The 20,743-nt window shown below is 42.2% G+C and overlaps 1 protein-coding gene across 1 annotated transcript in view; it reads right to left on the bottom strand.

Moving 5' to 3' along the window:
• The window catches only part of ALKAL1 (ALK and LTK ligand 1), an 81,192-nt gene that overhangs the window by 9,943 nt on the left and 50,506 nt on the right, over positions 1-20,743 (bottom strand). Inside the window, exon 2 of the mRNA XM_069960045.1 lies at positions 5,860-5,913. Coding sequence (XP_069816146.1) covers positions 5,860-5,913 — 54 coding nt within the window. The remainder of the gene's footprint in view (positions 1-5,859; positions 5,914-20,743) is intronic.

Genomic DNA, 20,743 nt, shown 5'->3' with positions numbered 1-20,743 from the left:
ATTGTGTATATTTTGTAAGCTGATCATGTGATTTATCTGACGAGAGATTTCCCCTCCTGTTGAGGGGCGTTCCCTATCTCATTTGCATCACATGCGGCAACATAAAAACTTGTCATTCATGCTTTCACATTGCCATGATTAAGAGGTAGAGCCTCGCAACGCGTCGGCGTTTTTTAGCTCACTGTTCACTTTTTTGTTTTGTTTTTTATGTTTTGATGCCAAAATAAAGAATCTTACATTTTAAGAAGCTGTGGACACTTACCTTCTTTGGCTGCCTTACGGGTTGTGGCCCGCAATATGTTTTTTCCACATGCTTCAGGATACTACTGCCAACTGAGTTAACCACTACAGCAATTTTGGTGAGCGCACATTTCCTATACTTTTGCTCATGTTCCATAGACTTATAACAAATCTTGTCTCCAGCAATGAGTCTGACTAGGCAGCTAGCCAGGGAGTGAATCATGCAGCCACACACTTCTCCTAGCTATAATTAACAATTGGAAGTGGCCTTAGCACTGACACTCAACTTTGGCGCTTTGTTCACACTATTGAAATGCCCAATGTTTTTATTGGATGGCCGTTACTATATTTTGTCGTAAGTGCTGGCCGTCCAATTAAAGTCGTGTGAACATAGTCTCGATCTGTTTCTAAGATATGTTGAAAGTTTATTTAAATGACAATAAAGAAATTCAAACTTTGTATTTGAATCTTGGAATCATAGGAACGTATCAACCCTCATTGTACTCTCTGTACATACTGATAAATTCTTTCTGGGAAAGAAATAAAATAAAGCATATATCAATTGAAAAAATAAAAACATATGTCTATGTTATCCATTAGCAGAAATTTAAAGCTATGTTCCCACAACGTCTTTTTTGGATAAAAAAAAAACTTCCGTATGCTAATTAACGGCATATGTTTTCCAAATCAAATAGAGAAAAAAATATGGACTCACTTAAATGTTAAGGAAAAATTATGTAATTACTTTTTTGCATTTCCAAAGCAAATTCAGGAACAAAACCGGCCAATCACTGATCAAGACAGGACAGCACCACAGCCAGTGATTTGCTGAGCAGGTTGTCACTGTAGAGAAAGGTTCATTTGTAGCAGTGGCTGCAGTCAGCAGGGGACCCAGAGTCACAGCAACAGGACACCGGAGGAGCTTGGAGAAGTAAGGATAACATTTAATATTTTCCATAGATGCCAGAATAACCCTTTAATCAGCCGTCAGTCGCACATCAGCTATTAGACTGAGCTATGCATGGCCAACAGCTGATGAGTTTTAAACTTGTTGAAAGAAAACTATTAGCCAACGAGCGAACTGTTGCTTACCTCTCCGCTAATAGTAGTCTTTATTACATTGGGTGATATCTGCCCGATTCAGCCCTGTAATAGGGCCTTAACGTTACAGTGGGTTAAAGGGAGGCAATCATGGAGTAAAAAGGATCTGATTGATATTCAGTAATGAATCACCAGTGTTGATTGTCATTAAAAATTTATGGTAAAAATTTTCAAAAATTGGATTATGACAAGACTTTATCCTCTAGCAAAAGGAAACCAGCTTGATGTTGAATATTGTCTATGGTTCGCAAACATGCCTCCAACACAAAATGAAAGCAAAAAGAGGCAAGAAAGCTCTAATTCGGATTTTTACTAACAATCCCAGTATATAACAATTTCTTCTGTTTGACCTAAAAAATATCTACCAGAACATTTATATTGCTGCCCTTACGTACAAAATGGGAGCCTATTTTTAAGTAAAAGTAAGTAAAAAGTGAAACATCATCATATATGCTCTTTATGTGTAACATAACATCCCTGAATTAGATCTTTTATCCAGGTGGGAGACATTAGGGTTGTGGGCTGTGTATATCATGTTTTTGGTTTATGTTAAGTATGTACAGTACTAAAGTCAGGGTGTTCTGCTGGCCTCCATCTGGTCATCATTTATTAGTATATCATAGAAAGAGTATGGAATAGCATAGTAGATTATCCTATGTCATTCCACAGAGACCAGTAAAGAAAAATGTATACATAATAAACGTTAAGTTTTTTTTTTCCTTCTTTGCATGGTAATCTATTGTTGACAGTTTGGATGCCACGTATGGCATCTGATAAATGGACATATCATGAGTTTTTCATTAGCTTTTTTTGACCTATCTGGTGAACAGATGCCATAATAGCAGATCTGTTAAATCCATGAAACTATATGGTTGCTGGTAAACAAGAATGAACATTCTACACTTAAGAAGAATCTGTATGAAAGAGCAGATGTAATCTTTGTGGTTTAAAGTTCTTGATCTCGGAAGTGGCGGCGGAAGCACCCAGCAGGGGACCCAAAAAATCTTCTGGTGGCAGGAGTGTGGTGAGGTAAGAATAGTCTCTGTGGGGGTCCCAATCAGTCAGTGACAGGTGCTTAACCTGTCACTGACTTCCTTAAATGCCGCAATCGCTATAGATATCTACGGCCCCGGCCACACTGATGTGTGCAGGACCACTCACACTGCAGCGGTCCCACACACATTAAAGGCCCCTCACTGTCAGGAACGTATATATACGTTCCTGCTGCACGGGGCATTAGCAGCAGAAATTTATGTATACGTATTGTGGATGTGAAGGGGTTAATTAGCCATAGTAAATGTTCAGCTTTGTTTTGTATCATATATGTGGTTTGTGTATTCGCTATGAAGAAAAAAATCTAGGTGATCACTGTTTGACTGTAGTAAGTGCGTAATTTTTTCCGGCATTGTAGATAATAGATGCTAGAGAAGTTTAAGACACCAATCCAGTATCCAATCCAGACATCTAGTTGTGTAATCCACAGGCAAATGGGTCAAGAATTATATTTACGACGTTTGTATCATGAAGTTTAAACTACAAAAGATTACATCTGCACTTTCATACAGATTCTATTTAAGTATTTGTCGGTGTTCATTCTTGTTTAGCAGCAACCATATTTTTTCATGGATTAAAGATCAGTTGATTCTGTTTCAAAGTATAAAATCTGTCATCTGTCAATGACAAGTATGACATCTGTTTACCAGATAGGTCATGAAAAGCTCATGAAAAACTCATATTGTGTCCATTTACCAGATGCCATACGTGGCTTCCAAACCATCACCCATTACCATGCAAAAAAAAGCCATAAAGGTTTCATGTATACATTTTTCTTTATAGACTTTGGAATAACATAGCATGCCCTTTTAATGGTATACTAATGAATGCCGTCCAGATGGAGGCCAACAGGACCACCTGACTTTCCTGGAGTACTTACTAAAAATATCCCAAAAACGTGACATGATTGACCCCTAACTCTAACACCTGGATAAAATCTCACACCTGGATAAAAGATCTAATTTAGAGAGAACGGCATGTGTTACACATAAGGAACATATAAGATTTTATTTGACTTTTATCTAATTCATGTCTACTCATGTATTGTTTAAACCTTACTTCTCACATAGTATTTCAGTCAGTCCTTAGGTCAAAACCGGAGTGATTAGAAAACACAGAAGCTGTGTAAATCTTTCTATTAGTATAGCTAATAGTATAGCTAGTATAGTATAGTATAGATATTCAAAGAGTATAGCTTGCTTTTTTTTTTTTCTTTTCTTTTTTTTTTTTCACCATAACCAGGGATATAAATATATTTTTGTTCTAATTTTTGGACTTTTTAGAAAAAGTACCAGGAAAAGTTTTGTTTATTTTACCCAGTGTGTGACATGAAGAGTTAAAATATAATTATTCGTAAGCAAAAGACTCAGAAATGCACCTTTTATAGCTCTAACAACACCTGCTAACAACTGGACCTAACTGGTCATCTATTTTGCCAGCACATAACCTTCTATGGATGGCACTGACACATGAGTTGTTTCAGCACCATCAACAGCTCCTATCCTCACTCAGATTGATGGGCTGCCATCATAATTGCTTTTTATTGCCATTCTAACACAAAGTATAAAAATAAATAAATCAATAAGTTTTATGTATAAAAGCATGTTATTAAAAATACAACTCATACCTAAAAACACAAGGGGGACATTTATTAAGTCCAGCATTTCCTGCATTGGGCTTAAAGGATACCTGTCACCCCCCATTCCGGGATGAAGGCCATCTGACCCCCCTTCGAGCCCCTTATACTTACCCCTTCTCTCCAAGTCTCGCTCCTGGAACCGGTCCCGCCACCGAGATATCAGCATCGGAAGCCATGCGCGCGCGCTGCGAGCGGGACTTGGAGAGAAGGGGTAAGTATAAGGCGCTCAACGGGGGGGGGGGGGGGTCGGGCGGCCTTCACTCGGCATGGGGGGGTGACAAATCTCCCTTAAAAATGTCAAGGCTCTGAGGATTTATGTAGAGACGCAATGCCCCTACATAAATCCTGTGCGCACCGGAGTCCGTCCACCGAAAAAAATGGGGGTCTCCAAATGTGACAATACACAAAACAAACAAAAATATCTTGCAGTCCTTAAACGGAATGTGTCATCAGATAATTACTTGTTGTTTAAATTATGTTCTTATGTTAAACATATTTTTAAAGGATTTCTGGTGACTTTTGTTATTTTCCGTCTTTCTATTTATATTATAAAATAATCCTGAAATCTTGCAGTTTTCTTGCTCACCACTGAGGCTAAAACTAAGATGATAGTTCTATGCTGTCTGTGGTGATAAGAGGAGGCTGCTGTAAAATGATCTGTACAGCATTGCAGCAACATGTGACACCAGTAGATAGAGGAGACAATAGCAGTTCCCTGTGGAATAACCTCTTCAAAGGTCAGAGAGCATGCTCAATAATGTTTCACATTCATCTCAAGAGGACAGACTAAACATGGAATAGACAGGGGACCGTCTATTGTTGTTTATGTCCATAAATCTTGCTGTAAAGTATGTCACTAAACAGCTCAGGCAAGATGGCATCCCCCATAGCAACATAGAAAAAAATAAAATAAAAAAAATTATAGTAGGAAAATAGAAACAGATTAGAAAAAAAGAACAAGTTTTAGCATCTGACTCTAATCAATAAAAGAAAATTTAGGCAATACGTGCCCTTTAAGGAACAATTCCCTAGTAGATTTTTTTTTATTGAAATAAGTGAATAAAGTTATGCCTGCTAAAAGGTAGTTCTGATTATCTGACAGAATTTTTTAAGCCAAAGCCAGGAATGGGTTTGAAAAGAGGAAACATCTCAGTCTTTTCTTGATTACCTGTTCTCTGTTTATAGTCCATTCCTGGCTCAAATAAATCTGTCAGATAATTTGCTGGTGTAATAGGGCCCCTACTGTATTGTCACATGGTAACTTTCCATACTTTGCTATATGTGTGATAATGAAACTAGCTGTATATAAATCATTAAATAAGAACATATACTGTGCATATATTTTTTGTAAACAGTTAAAGGGTACCTGTCATTAGGAATCTTCACCAGATTGGCTAGTTATTAGATTCCTAATGACAGGTGCTTCTTGTTTTGGTCTCTTTTTTTTAAAGGCCAAATATCGGTAAAGACGGAGCATGGACTGCAATTTGAAAGGAAGGGAGACACCTAGTGGTCATGTATAATGATTTAAGCATAGAAAAACTTCTTGTGACCACATAGACAATAATCAGAGGGCATCTAACTACTGGGACTCCCACCAATCCTGAGAATGGAAGTTAATTATCCCTTGAATGCAGCAGCAGAGCTTTATTCCTTCTCTATAGAACTTTGGAAAAATTGCCTGATCCCATAGTCATGTTCCATAGTCTTATACTCAATGAATAACATGGGGGCCACTCTATTGTAGGGGAAATCGACCCCCATTGTCCCCTAACTTTTAGTGTTCGAATGAATGCTCTATGTGAATAATTTATAGAAATCCTTACCTGTAAAATGATTTATGAACTTTTCTTTAAGGTTGGAATCTCTGGAAAATATCTCTGGAAAAAAAAATTATAAGCAATATATTACTGCTGATTCTTAATGACAGACTACGAGGTCTTCCTATAATCATAACAATGGATGTACAAGTGTTACTTGATTTAAACCTTATTCAGATGTTATGTCTTTACCTGTTTATTTTGCCTCATATCATGACTGATGCGGACTGGTTTTTAATTACAATAATTATCTAAATATATTAATACATAAATATATAAATTTTTTGTCCCTTTACCGCCTGCCTATTGTGATAATGATGCTTTTTTTCAGTGCTATCATAAATAAATACCCATTACTCATGAATTAACTTTTCTTCAATTTCATCTGCTCTTAAGAAGAATTTTTACTTTTGTAATTTTTTTGTGGTGCTGTTTTAACAGAGGTAGCCCCCAGCAGGGTGTAAGCTGTATATTACCACTGACATTTACTATGGATGGGTGCAAGCACCTGTATCATCCCCACATGGCAACTGTAGGTTGTGGTGTAAAAGAGAGTAAAATATGTGACTATGCCCCTTTACACCTAATTCTCAATAGTAGTTGGTTAGGTGACCGCATTAGCTTTATGATCACTTATTAGCTTTATATCCCTTGTTTTATCTCCCTACCATCTATCTGCCTGTGTCTCCAGCTTTGTACCTGTTACGGACCTGACAGATTCCCTTTAAATAGTCAGAATAATGGGTTTTCACCTGTTTGCCTGATCTAGCAGTAGGGTAAATAGAGAGGTAGCTAGGCATATCTACTTTGTTCTGAATTCAAGATTTTGGCAGTTTTCTATAACTGACAAAATCTTGAATTCAGAACAAAGTTTAGATGAACTTTAGAAAGACATATTTGCATGGAAGATTTGCCCAAACGTTTCTGTGAATGAAATGTCCATTCCATTCTACTGAATTAGGTTGTTGGTGCAACATGTACATAGAAAAGCTTTTCTGCTGACTAGTGTTGAGCAAGCATGCTCCATCATAAAGCTCAACCGAGCATGAAGTTGTTCTGCAGAGCTCAATCTACAACGTCGGACATTGTGGTGCTTGGTTTTAAAGGGAAAAAAAAAGCTTGTTGAACAGCATTTAACCCCTGGGGATCGGACTTTAACTTTTTGAAGTTTTCAAGTAAACCAGACACCCTCCCCATTGCCGAGCACAGGAAACCTGGTTAAATGTTCAAGTCTCCCATTTACTTTAATAGGGTTTATTACTTCAGGCAATTAATGAGCTTTTAGTGCTCGCTTAACGCTACTACAGGCTAAGCTGGGTTTACACACTGTATACTTCAGGCAGTATTTGGTCCTCAAGTCAGGTCCTCATAGCAACCAAAACCAGGAGTGGATTGAAAACACAGAAAGGCTCTGTTCACACAATGTTGAAATTGAGTGGATGGCCGTCATATAACGGTAAATAACTGCCATTATTTCAATATAACAGCCGTTGTTTTAAAATAACAGCGAAAATTTGCCATTAAATGACGGCCATCCACTCAATTACAACATTATGTGAACATAGCCTTTCTGTGTTTTCAATCCACTCCTGGTTTTGGTTGCTATACAGCCTCACAAATACAGCCTCAAATATACATAGTGTGAACCCAGCCTGGGCCAAAGGGTATTGTGATGTAAAAGAGGTAAAAGAAATGCAAATGCTGCAGAAGCGTAAAGCTTTTCTTATTGGCCTGCCCCAGTTCTGAAAGCACCAAAAATCCATTTGTTTTATGTGTCCCAGACCCAGTCCCGCCGCTGAGAAAGCCCCGTCAGAAGCCGTGCGCGCGCTCACCAGAGATAAGTCCGACTGGAGCAGTCATTCTCAATGGGCGTCCGACTCATCTCTAGAGAGCGCGCTCACGGCTTCCGACGAGGATTTCTCTGCTGTGGGATGGGGTCAAGGACCGGGACTTTGAGAGGGGGATAAGTATAAGGGGCTCCACCGGGGGTCGGGCGGGCTTCACCCCGGCAGCCGGGTTGACAGATCCTCTTTGACTACTTTTCTCAACCTGGTTAAGCAGTTGCTCAGTCCTACAATTCCTAGAATAGAATGTATTGCTTTCCCTAGGATCTCCATCATAGCCCTCCCACACTGCCTACTCCACAGCAATCTTACCAGTTTTCCCTCCCAGAGCTTCTGCAGGACATTGCTACACAGCAGACTATCCCGCTACATAGCAAGTTTTCAAAGGCTGCTGTATCATTCCCTGGCTACTCTTCTGCCTGTGGTACTGTTCAGCAGAAGGCAGCATACAGGAAACACATACATAAATATATACTGTATGTGTACATGTAAATAGGAGATGATGATGTAGGCTATAGGGGCTGGACAGAGGTGTTAAATCAGTGGATGAAGATAGAGCTTAAAGACAAGGTCCAGCCAACAAGGTCCTGGGATATCAGAGGATGATGTGTTGTGTCAGGATTGAGAAAAGAGTCAGGGAGCTGGAGACAATATTACCTTGAAAAATGAAAGAACTACACAGCTTCCAGTCAGAAGTAAACCAGGTAACAACATGCTGAAGCCAGCACAACTTGTGAAAACATTTCATAAAAAAGTAATAAATACATAAAATTCTGATACCCGAATACCCATACAAGTTCACCAAAGATGGTTCTGTAAGTTCTATGAGAAGCTTATGTAACTACATAGAAAAGAAAGAAATCCTGGAAAGTTGATCCCAGCTAGACAACGGCAATGGAAGGTGGCATATGTGTGCAATGTACACCATCGTCTCCGCACTGCCTGATAAGAATCATATGCTCATGTTTGACTGTTTAACCTGCTGCTTTCTAGGACAATGTGCAATGGGAAAATTACTGACCTGGCTGCTACCGGGAAATTGTGCAATATAGGGAGCGTGTAACTCTAACAACTGTTGTTGGTTATAAAGAATATTGGCCAGGGCTCTGTGAAATACTTTCTTTTCCTATCACTTTTTTTTCCCACCAGGGCTCTGTGCAATATCAACTTTAACCCCTTCATGACCAATGGTCGTTGATGCAGAGATGTCCAGGTCACACTGAAGCGCTGTTCCTCTTCGTCTCCCAACAGCCATAACACTATTATTTTTCCAACTACAGAGCTGGTGGCTCATTTATTTTTTTCTCTGACTTTATCCTATATAGTAAGAGTTCCTCACTGGAACAATATTGTTATTTATTTTATCGATTGGGCGCTACAATACTACAAAGCCATGCTACCACTCCTAATCAGGATTGCAGACAGTGAAATGTGGTGCTGTCTTTGACAGGAGCAGGGTCCTTCCTCAGCCGCTGACTGGCCTAGCGGGCCTGACAAATCCGGCTCTTGTGAACAAAAAATAAAAATAAATTCAGAGCCCGGACTTCTCCTTTAAATGTTTACAGCACCTTGCACCCTGGGCAGTCAATTCCCCAAGGCAATCATACACCCCAGTGAGTATTGCCTGTAAGGCATCATGTATTCTATGGGGGAGATTTATCAAACATGGTGTAAAGTGAAACTGGCTCAGTTGCCCCTAGCAACCTATCAGATTCCACCTTTCATTTTCCAAAGAGTCTGTGAGGAATGAAAGGTGAAATCTGATTGGTTGCTAGGGGAAACTGAGCCAGTTTCACTTTACACCATGTTTGATAAATCTCCCCCATTATGTCTTTATACACATGTTTCTGTGTATGTTACATATTATGCCTGATAAAGAGCTCTAGGTAGTCTTTGTCTTCAGTTATTGCAGCCTTTTGCCTCTCTGAGAGCAACAAGACAGTGATGTGACAGTAATAAGACAATGTCCTCCGAATAGTTCTGTTTTTTTATAATTCAGTCCCATTGACTTATATGTATAGTGCATACATCTGTATCAGCCGTGAGTATAAATCACCATGCAGGTCTAGTATCTGGCCCCAAGATGAAGCAGTTCCTTTAATTCCTGTGAGCTGTGAAGTGGGGCCTCTTCATAGATCAGCACATCCCACAGGTGCCTGGGGTGCATTAAATTTGGCAAAATTGGAAGCCAGGTCAACACCTTGAACTCTTTGTCATGCTCCAAAAAGAATTCCTCAATGATTTATGCAGTGTGCCGCGTGTGTTATTCTGCTGAGATAGTCATATCCATTACAATATTGCCTTGATCAAAGTCTCAGATCCTTATTTCAATTATTTCATGTTTGCCATTTTTCCTGCTTCTAACAAATCAAAACAGGATTATCATTTGCTTAATATATCCCATTCCTTGATATATGCCATTGTAATGAGGCAAGTAATATTCTTTACTTCCACTAAGATAGATAGATAGATAGATAGAGGATAAGAATACACCACTTCATACAGGACATACAGCAGTTGATAAGTACTGGAAGGCTTCAGTTTTTTAAATTAATGACACCAGTTGATCTAAAAACTTTTACAAGTAATTTGTGCTTAGGTAGCGTATATAGCTTTGGGTATGAACCCAATAGATGCAAGCATCCAGTATATATACAATGCAAAAGAAATCTGAAAAAGATAGATGGAGATATTGTCCTTTCAAAATGACCTACATTTAATGCACATAATACGAGTACGTCATAATCGCAATAACAAAAAAAATGTAGATTAACTTTATTTTTACTGTATATTTTTATAACCAACAGTAAGGATAGTGTTTGCTTTATGTATTTCTTTCTTTCTTTTTTTCTATTGAGATAATCCTGATCTGACCTAGTTTTAATCCTAAAAAGGTTTAGAAGAGACAGATCTTTTTTTATTTGTATATATAGTAAAATGTATATGTGTACGTATGCCTGATCTTGGTTTATTCTTGTTTTATAATGTGCCAGGTACGCTTAACAACAATCAGGCAAGAGTTATTTACCCATTTGTCAGGTTTATTCAGGCAACAAAAAAAAAAAGAAATATTGACATCTACACGTCTACTGACATCTAGTGGCCAAACAAGCTACACTGCAGACAGGTACAAGTAACATCTTGTTTTACTGGTAACAGGGATGAAGAACTATTCTGTATCAGTGTGTCAACTAAAAGTATGATATTCTGCTTCTATGTGGATCCACTGCTTCTCAAAATGACATGTCTACTTTTTATTCTCATTGACCGAAGGTTTTTGATAGATATCTAACTATGAAACAATGTTATAACCACTCACTGGAGTTGTGAATTCTCTGGTGTGAGTGGGTAGACTACTATTTAAAGAACAGTATGATCATTGGAACACTTTTGTAAGTATCATGGTACAAAGGAGATTCCTGAGGACCACAAAAGAAGAGTATTGGATGCTCATCAGGCTGGACATAGGTACAAATAAAACGGGATCATTTTTGGAAGTCAGCCGTGCAAAAAAGTAAGAAAATAGCTTGGTCACTAAGAGATAGGCCAGTCACTAAGGGGTTCAATTGAAGTAATTTACAAATTTATATATGTTTTTGACACCAATTGATTAAAAACTATTTTATTTCTCCAGAGTTCCCCTAATATGCATCAGGAAGACACTGAAAAACAATGAAGTGCATAGCAGGATTGCAAGGAGAAAGCCACTGCCCTCCAAAAACGACATTGCTGCCAATCTGCAGTTCAATAAAGATCACCTGGACAAGCCAGAAGGGTCACAATGTTTTGTGGACAGATGAACCTTTTGGTATAAATTAGAAGAGTCATGTTTGGAGAAAGGAAAGTGCTGCATTCCAGGGTGATTTGCTGTTATTGATGCTGAATCTGAAGAGAACATGGGTCATGCATCAGGGCAAGGACCCTAAACACACATATTGTTCTACCAAAGAATGTTAAAAGAAGTCCTGACCTTAATTTAATAAAAATGTTGTAGAACTGAAAGCAAGGAGTTCGCGGGAGGAAATCTAACATATCAGAGCTGACACTGTCTTGTATGAAGAAATGGGCTAGATATGTTTAGATACAGTTATAAATGGACAAGGGGGTCATACCAGATACATTTATAACTCCGTTCTCTTGATCTAATTTTGGAAATTGTGTGAAAATTTGATTTTCACAAAATTAGAAATACAGATTAATTCTGAATGATTCACAAGCACCATTGCATATCTCTCTATATTTTGTCTAGTTCTACAAAAAGCATCAATTAGTTAATTTCCAAAGATCTAATATGGGAGAAGCCAGATATTTCTATTATAGCTGCATTATGAGTCCAAAGCCCTAAGTTTTAAGGATTAGTAATATAGATCATAGCAATCTATGTACCAGTTCAAATTAAAATAGGTTGGCCACTTTATAGTAAAATAGTTCAGTGTTTCGTAAAAATTACTACGGAACCTACGTAGTGGTACCTTCTAAGGAATCTCCGGCCAGAGTGTATACACATAGTATACACTCCATCTGGGATCCCTAGCGGCGCCGCAAGAAACTGACATATCAGTTTTCTGTGGCCACTATTCACTGAATGGTGGCCGCAGAAAACCCTCCCAGTTCACACAAAGAGCGTGTGCAGTGAGGAATTCGGATGTGGGCGTGGACAGATGCACTCGCATCCTAATTTAGCGGCAGTAAAGTCAGTAATGATTTTCTCTGACACCGGCCGTTCCGTGAACTGGCCGGGTCACGAAAATGGCCAGTGTCATACAAAGGGGGAACGTAGACTAAGTAAGTATACTCACTGCACTTACTGACAGCAGCTCCCTGTGTACCTCATAGAGCTAAAATGAAACTCCCCTCCTCCTGGCTGTGCTGCCCTGCTCTGTGGTGAGTCTGTCCATAAGATGGCTGACATGGAGGAGCATGTGACCAAGCCCTGCCCCCTTTAAGCATATACAGGCTCAGTGGCGGACACTGAGGAGTGGGGCATGGTCATAAGCACCTCCATGTCGGCCATCTTATGGACAGAATCACCACTGAGCAGGACAGCACAGCCTAGAGATGGGGAGTCTGATTTTACATCAATAAGGTACACAGGGAGCTGCTGTCAGTAGGTGCAGTGAGTACACTTACCTATGCTGTACACTGAACAATTTTACTATAAATTAGCCAACCCCTTTAAGGCTAGATTCACAGAGGACGGATCTGCAGCAGATTTTAGGCTTCAAATTCGACAGCGCCATTAACCCCCCTGCCGGCTGGAGCATACATTACCTGCTCCATGCTCCGAATTGCTTCGGGGGCTCCTGGCATAATACCAGGTAATAGGGGCTCCAGTGGCTGCTGCGAGGCAGCACACTGATTAGCCGAGCGGTAGGTAAAGTATGCTGGAGGGGTTAATGGCGTGTACATACTCGCAACGGGATGTAAATCCTGCTGCAAGTATGTATTCTCATTGAAAGTCATCGGCATAGGATACGCAGCTGATTTTGCTGCCAATTCACAGCGTAAACTCCGATGCAGATCCGTCCAGTGTGAATCTACCCTAAAGAAAACCAATAGACCATGTTTAATTGCTGTATAACATAAATGCTCTTATCTAGAAGCCATGTAAGGAGGCGCCATAAGATGGCACATGTAATACTAAGTTGTAGGGTATTCATGGGCTTAGAACAGGCTTCTTGCTCATAGCACCACCATTTGCATAAGATCCAGAACTAGTAAGAATATCTTTAATCTTTTGCTTCTATCAAAGAATTTCTTTTTTATTCTGTTAAAACCTAGTAAACTGTAATTGTTATGACACTTATACTCAGTTGTGAAGTGTAATTTTATAGACATGCTCCTTTTATGCAGTCATTTTAAGATTTCACAACTTTAACTCATTTGACTGGAATCTTTCCATCCACTCCAGGAAACAATTTGTGATACATTTCCTTGTATCTCTGGGTGACACATCTTTGGAGTTCCATTGTAATGAAAAAGCATCATTCCAAACAGCCCTCCTCATATATTTATTCCTTGTCGGACAAACCATTTGCATGCTATTATACGTACGAATTACTGCAGGATTACTCAGCCAATGTCAAATCTGAACCAGCTGCAAAGCCACAGCCTAGTGTTTGGATGCCGAACAAAAAAAAAACGGTTTCTGATGCTCGAATTAGTATGTTTCTACAGGATGTCTGAATGAGTTGTGATGAGTTTTTGATCTTGATATTTATAAGAAAGACATGAAAAATGGAACTGACCTGGGTCATAAAGGGAAATACGTGATCGTGGGTCACACAGGAAACTGTGTGCCTGAAAGCAGCAATTTATATCCTTTTTGGGCCAGATTTATTTACACGAGTAAAATAGAAATTGGTGTAAGCTGCTCACAGTAACCAATCACAGCTTAGCTTTCATCTCTTGTAAAATGGAACCTGAGCTGTGATTGGTTGCTGTGGGCAGTTTACACCCATTTCTATTGATAAATCTGGACCAACACATTTAAGATGACAGACTGACATCCACTTTGAAGTTGTCCCAACTCCCATCATTGAGCACTATGGGAGGAACAATCACAGGCCCTATTGTACACCTTCTCTCCTAAAGATTAGCCTATTCTCTAATACCCATTGTACCCAATCCCCACAGACTGGCCTTCCTGCTTCACTTGCTCCCAGCAGATTTATCATCTGCATTGTAGAAACTGTGAGCACTCCCACTCTTCTCCATCCCAACCACAGCTTGTTGCTAATGTTAAAATAACTAGAGGAGGTTTTGTCTGGCTGTATACTGAAAAGAGTAGTGAGTAGTAAAAACTGTACTACGGGCAACCTCTTGGCTTTCTCTCCACACAGTGGGCCTGGCATCTGCCTGTTATGTGCTGAAACGGCTTTGGTTTATATCATGGACAACTGGTGTACTTGGACCCCTTTAAGAATACTGCAAACAAAAAACTAAACCTCAGATGCCCTCCAAACTTTTGCAGCAATATATATATATATATATGGTATTGATAGTAACCATGTGATCTGACACTTAGCCTAACATACTGTATGCTGTAGGTACAAGATATATAGCATATCATCTGCACCAATAGGAGGCCTGTATTGACAGGCCTTGCAATGACACTGTGCAAGGAAAACTAAAGTACATCTGAAATTGTAGAAAGCTGATGGAAAGATCCAAAGTAAAAAGATAAATGGGGGGGCCTTCTCCTAGGTCAGACCCTCTATCACAAGTTCTTGGGTACCATGATGGTGCCATAGACTGTGTCTATTTCGTTGTTGAAAATGAATATATATTAATTTTTCATGGTAATTTTGAGATGTACACATTCAGGAATTCCGTTTGTGGTACAATACATAATCTTTTAATGTCAGAGACGCTAAGGTGGAATGCAAAAAAATAGCATGTATAGAAAAATGCTATGAATGATCCAAACATCATGCTACAAGGTGATGGCTGAAAAGATACACAGAATAAAAACTCAGCTTCAGAGTTCACTAAATCAGGGAATATCTTTCCAAGAATTTCTTTTTATCATAAATTTAGGCCCATGTGTAACATTCAAATACATTCCAGCCCTGAAAATCCTTTTGAACAGGATTGAAAAACCTGACATATTAATGATAGATATGCTGCAAAATGATGATAAAACTATCATGACAATACACTTAGACCTTCTAAAATACAAAAAAAAGTGGCTTGGAATTGGCAAGCATCAGGATGATTGGACTGGAGTTGAGATACACTGCTAAAGTGGGTGACAATGGTACACTGCTAGTTTCTCACAGAGAGCCAAGCAGTCATCAGGCTAACAACTTAAAGGGGATGTGTAACTTTGATTTTTTTTCAAGGATTAGAGCCAGATATTGAGACATGTTCTTCATTGTGAATTTAGTATTTTATTATTTATACATTATTATGGGGGGCATCCATATTGCCTTAGTTTCTACTCTGCCCTGTTAACAGCATTTACAGATGTGCTTTACTTGGACAATGGCGTGGAGGAATGAGAGTAATACAATAGGAATAAGGATATCTGTTACACTACTAAACTAGACAATATCAACAGAAAAGATTAAATGGCCACTGTCAGGAAGACAATTTAAAAGTTTTTATCGGTTGGGGTCTTCAAACCACGACAGATCAGGAAAAAAAATGGAAAGAATTCAATGCATTTTCTCCCAGCTCTGTATTACGTGACTCAGATGAAAACATACTGTATACTGTTGTAAAATACACCACCCACTCTTAAAGCACTCACTAACATAAATTCGCTATTCGTCTAAGGAAGAAGAAAAAAAAACACGTTTTTGACTCAATAGTAAATGTCCCCCACTGTCTTTAATTCTAGAGGATTAAGGTCAGAATTTCTATAGTGTCAGCTTAGTTCCTATACATTTCATTGCATTTCTTTCCAATAATTAAAGGGGTTGTCCAACGGAAAAAAAATGCTTTCAAATCAACTGGTGTCAGAAAGTTATTTATATTTGTAATTTACTTCTATTTAAAAATCTCAAGTCTTCCCATACTTATAAACTGTTGTATGTCCTTCAGGAAGTGTTGTTTATTTACATTGAGAAACAGTTGTCTCTGCTGACATCTCTGGCCTGGTCAGGAACTGTCCTGAGCAGTAGTAAATCCCCATAGAAAACCTCTCCTGCTCAGGACAATTCATGACTAGGCCAGAGATTAAAGCAGAGAGCACTGTTTCTAAATGTAAATACTTTAACACTTCCTGCAGGACATACATTAGCTTATAAGTATGGGAAGACTTGAGATTTTTAAATAGAAGTAAATTACAAATCTATATAACTTTCTGACACCAGTTGATTTGAAAAAAATAATTTTTTCGCTGGACAACCCCTTTAACCTCTTAAGGACCCATGACATACGGGTACGACATGGATCACTGTCACTTAAGGACCCATGACGTACCCGTACGCCGGTCCTTTAAGCGGCCGCCGCAGGCCGACGGGTCGCGATCGCGGGAAGATGGCTAATGTTTATTACATTAGCCATGTTCCTGTGTCACGCAGGGGGCATCATCACGCCCCCCCGTGACGGCGATCGCTGTGATTGGCCGTTCAATTCTGATTGGTCAATCACAGCAATATTCCGGTATACAGGGCGGGTATACCGGAATTAAGCGGTGATTGGTGCTGTCCGAGACAGCACCAATCACCACGGTGCCCGGGGCGTCCCCTGCCCCCCGATCGCCCGTGATTGGCCGTTAGCCACCGGCCGGCCAATCACGGGCAAATCTCCTTCTCTGCTCGCCGAGAATCAGCGAGCAGAGAAGGAGCTTGTTCCCCTTGCCGGTCCCGTTGCAGCTCTTGCCTCCTCCCCTCCGATGTGCAGCGGTCGTCACTGCGTCCGCCTCGGTTTTCCTCCTCACCCCGCCGCTCCCGCCCGAGTCCCGCTCCTGCCTCCTCCCCTCTGATGTGCCGTAGCTGCGTCCGCGGCCGCCACCTTCTTCCCTTCTCCTCCTCCCCTCCGTTCTCCTCCTCCCCTCCCCTCCGTTTGCTCCGGTCCCTCTGATATGCCGCGGCTGCCTCCTCCGCTCCTTCCTCCGTTCCCCCCCCTCCGTTCTCCCCCACCGCTCTCGCCTCCTCCGCTCTGATGTGCGGCGGCTGCGTCCGCTTCCTTGCGCCCCCCTCTGTTCTGCCCCCTCCTCCTCTCCCCCCGTTCATTCCCCTCCTCCTCTCCCCCCGTTCTGCCCCCCTCTTCCTCTCCCCCCCGTTCTTCCCCCCTCTTCCTCCCCCCCCCCCCGTTCTGCCCCCCTCCTCCTCTCCCCCCCGTTCTGCCCCCTTTCTCCTCTCCCCTCTGTTGTTTTTCCCCCTTCTCCTCTCCCCTCTTTTCTCTCCCCCCTCCTCCTCCTCTCCCCTCTTTACTTTCCCCCCTCCTCCTCCTCTTTCCTCTTTACTCTCCCCCCTCCTCCTCCTCTCCCCTCTGTTTTCTCCCCCCTCCTCCTCCTCTCCCCTCTGTTCTCTCCTCCTCCTCTCCCCTCTGTTCTTTCCTCCCTCCTCTCCCCTCTGTTCTCTCCCCCCTCCTCCTCTTCTCTCCATTCTCCCCCCTCCGTTCTCCTTTCCCCTCTGTTCTCCCCCCTCCGTTCTCCCCCCTTCGCTCTTCTTTCCCCTCTGTTCTCCCCCCTCCATTCTTCTTTTCCCTCTGTTCTCCTCCCTCTCTCCCCTCCGTTCTGCCCCCACTCTCCCCCCTCCCACTCCTTTCCCCTCTGTTCTCCCCCCTCTCTCCCCTCTGTTCTCCTCCTAATCCCCCCCTGCTGTCCCGCGGCAGCAGCCTCCTCCTCTCCCCTCTGTTCTCTCCCCCCTCCTCCTCTTCTCTCCGTTCTCCTTTCCCCTCTGTTCTCCCCCCTCCATTCTTCTTTTCCCTCTGTTCTCCCCCCTCCGTTCTCCCCCCTTCATTCTCTTTTCCCCTCTGTTCTCCTACCTCTCTCCCCTTCGTTCTCCCCCCTCTCTCCCCTCCGTTCTACCCCCACTCTCCCCCCTCCCACTCCTTTCCCCTCTGTTCTCCCCCCTCTCTCCCCTCTGTTCTCCTCCTAATCCCCCCCTGCTGTCACGGCGGCAGCAGCCTCCTCCTCCCCCTTCTGTTCAGCTGCCGCTGCCGCCTTCTACCTCCGTGTGTCCCCTATGCTGCCGCCTCCTTCTCCCTCTCTCTGACACCCTCTCCTTGCGGTCACCCTCTCCCTCCTGCCGCCACTCTCTCCCTCCTGCCATCACCCTTTCCCTGCTGCCACCCTCTCCTCTGCCCCCCTCTCCATGCTGCGACCCTCCCCTTGCTGCCACCCTCCCTGCCGCCACCCCCTCCCCTGCTACACTCTCCTCTTGCCACCCTTTCTGCTGACACCCTTTTCTCTTATCCTCTCCCCTCCCACCCTCTCCTCTCTCCTGCTTTTCTCTTGCCACCCTTTGTCCTGCCATCCTCCATAGTACCACCCTCTCCCTTCTTCTCTTACCCTCTCCTGCCACCCTCTATTTTCTCTTTCTACCCTCTCCTCTCTCTGGCTTCCCTCCCTTGCCACCATCCCCTCTTTTCTCTTACCCTCTCCCCTCTCCTGTCACCCTCTCCTGCTTCCCTATCTTGCCACCCTTTGTCCTGCCATCCTCCGTCCTGCCACCATCTCCTCTCTTACCCTCTCTCCTCTCCTGCCATCCTCTTCTCTTGCCACCCTCTACCCTGCCCTCTGCTTTTTCTTTTTTCTTTTTTTCTTTTTCAGTGTACTTTTTTTTTTCTGTAAAATATTCTTCTTTTCTCTCTACCCCCCCCCCCCTTCCCCCGGTGTGCCCCCCAAGTAAAGAAAGAAATTCAAAAACACACAAAATGTAAAAACAATAAATGAAGCACACACTAACACTTACACGTGTAAAAACATAACACTTACACACCCTCTCTAAGGTAGCTTTCACACACACCGGATCAGCAGGGGATTTCACGCTGCAGATCCATTGTCAGTGCATCCATATGAGAATACATACACGCAGCGGGATTGACATCCCGCTGCGTGTATGTAAGTTAACCCCCGGCATACATACAGCATACATCACCTCCTCCCCGCTCTGGTTTGCTTCAGGGGTTCTCAGCAGGACGTCCTGCTTAGCCAATCAGTGGCTGCGGCGGGGCAGCACACTAATTGACTGCACAGGATGAGAAGATGCCGGGAGCCCCGAAGCAAGCCAGAGCGGGGAGGAGGTAAAGTATGCTCCGGCCAGCGGGCGTTAACTTACACGCAGCGGGATGTCAAGCATAGGGATGCACTGACACTGGATCCACAGTGTAAGGATCCAGTGTGTGTGAAGGCACCGTAAAGAAAAAAAACAAAAAAATGGCCCACAGGTTGTTCTTGGCTGAGGAGGCATTCGCCTAGATTGCCTATGATACTGAGACAACCAGTGAGGGAGAAGAGGAAGATCCTTCGTTCTCTCTTCCTCTTCTTCCTCATCGTCATCATCATTTAGTGATGAGAAGCCCCCATGGGGCCGCCCCAGGAATAGGCCCCAGGAAGCCCCACAAGCCCCCTCAAGTGACCCCACCCCGTACGAACCACAGATTCCTGAATTCGTTGGGGTCACTTGTGGGGGGTTTCCTCTGTTTTGGCAGCACGAGGCTCAGCGAGCCCTTCGTCCTCCATTCTGGCCAAATCCAGCTTCCAAAATCCAAATTGTGCTCCTTCCCTTTGAAGGCTTTCTGTGCACTGGCTTTGCACTTTGTGTCGACATGTGGGGTATTCCTGTAATCGGGGAAAATTGCTCTACATGAATAGGAGTTCATTTTTTTCTTTTAACCCCTTGTGAATATGAAAAATTCGAAGTTACACCAACGTTTTAGTGTAAAAAATTAATTTTTTTATTTTCACAGCGCATTGTGTCTGTCAGCAGTGGGGTCCATGTGCTCACTATACCCCTTGTTACATTTTTTTAAGGGTGTAGTTTCCATAATGGGGTAACTTGTGGGGGGTTTCAACTATCTTGGCAACACGGCGGCTCTGCGAACCCTTCGTCCTCCATTCTGGCCAAATCCAGCTTCCAAAATCCAAATTGCACTCCTTCCCTTTGGAGGCTTTCTGTGCGCCGTCTTTGAACTTTGTGTCCACATGTAGGGTACTCTTGTAATCGGGGGAAATTGTGCTACGTGATTAGGGGTTTATTTTTTCTTTTAACCCCTTGTGAACATGAAAAATTCAAAGTTACATCAACGTTTTAGTGTAAAAAATTAAATTTTTCATTTTCACGGCACATTGTTCCACATTGTTCCCATCACCAGTGGGGTCCATATGCTCACTATACCCCTTGTTACATTCCTTGAGGGGTGTAGTTTACATAATGGGGTCACTTGTGGGGGGTTTCCAATGTTTTGACAGCACGGGGGCTCTGCGAACCCGACATGGCCTTCGTCCTCCATTCTGGCCAAATCCAGCTTCCAAAATCCAAATTGCGCTCCTTCCCTTTGGAGGCTTTCCGTGCGCCGTCTTTGCACTTTGTGTCCACATGTGGGGTACTCTTGTAATCGAGGGAAATTGTTCTACGTGATTAGGGGTT

The sequence above is a fragment of the Dendropsophus ebraccatus genome, chromosome 2 (assembly GCF_027789765.1).
Source record: "Dendropsophus ebraccatus isolate aDenEbr1 chromosome 2, aDenEbr1.pat, whole genome shotgun sequence".
NCBI lineage: Eukaryota > Metazoa > Chordata > Amphibia > Anura > Hylidae > Dendropsophus > Dendropsophus ebraccatus.
Note: the sequence above shows the minus strand (reverse complement) of the source record. Positions and strands in the feature narration are given on the sequence as shown.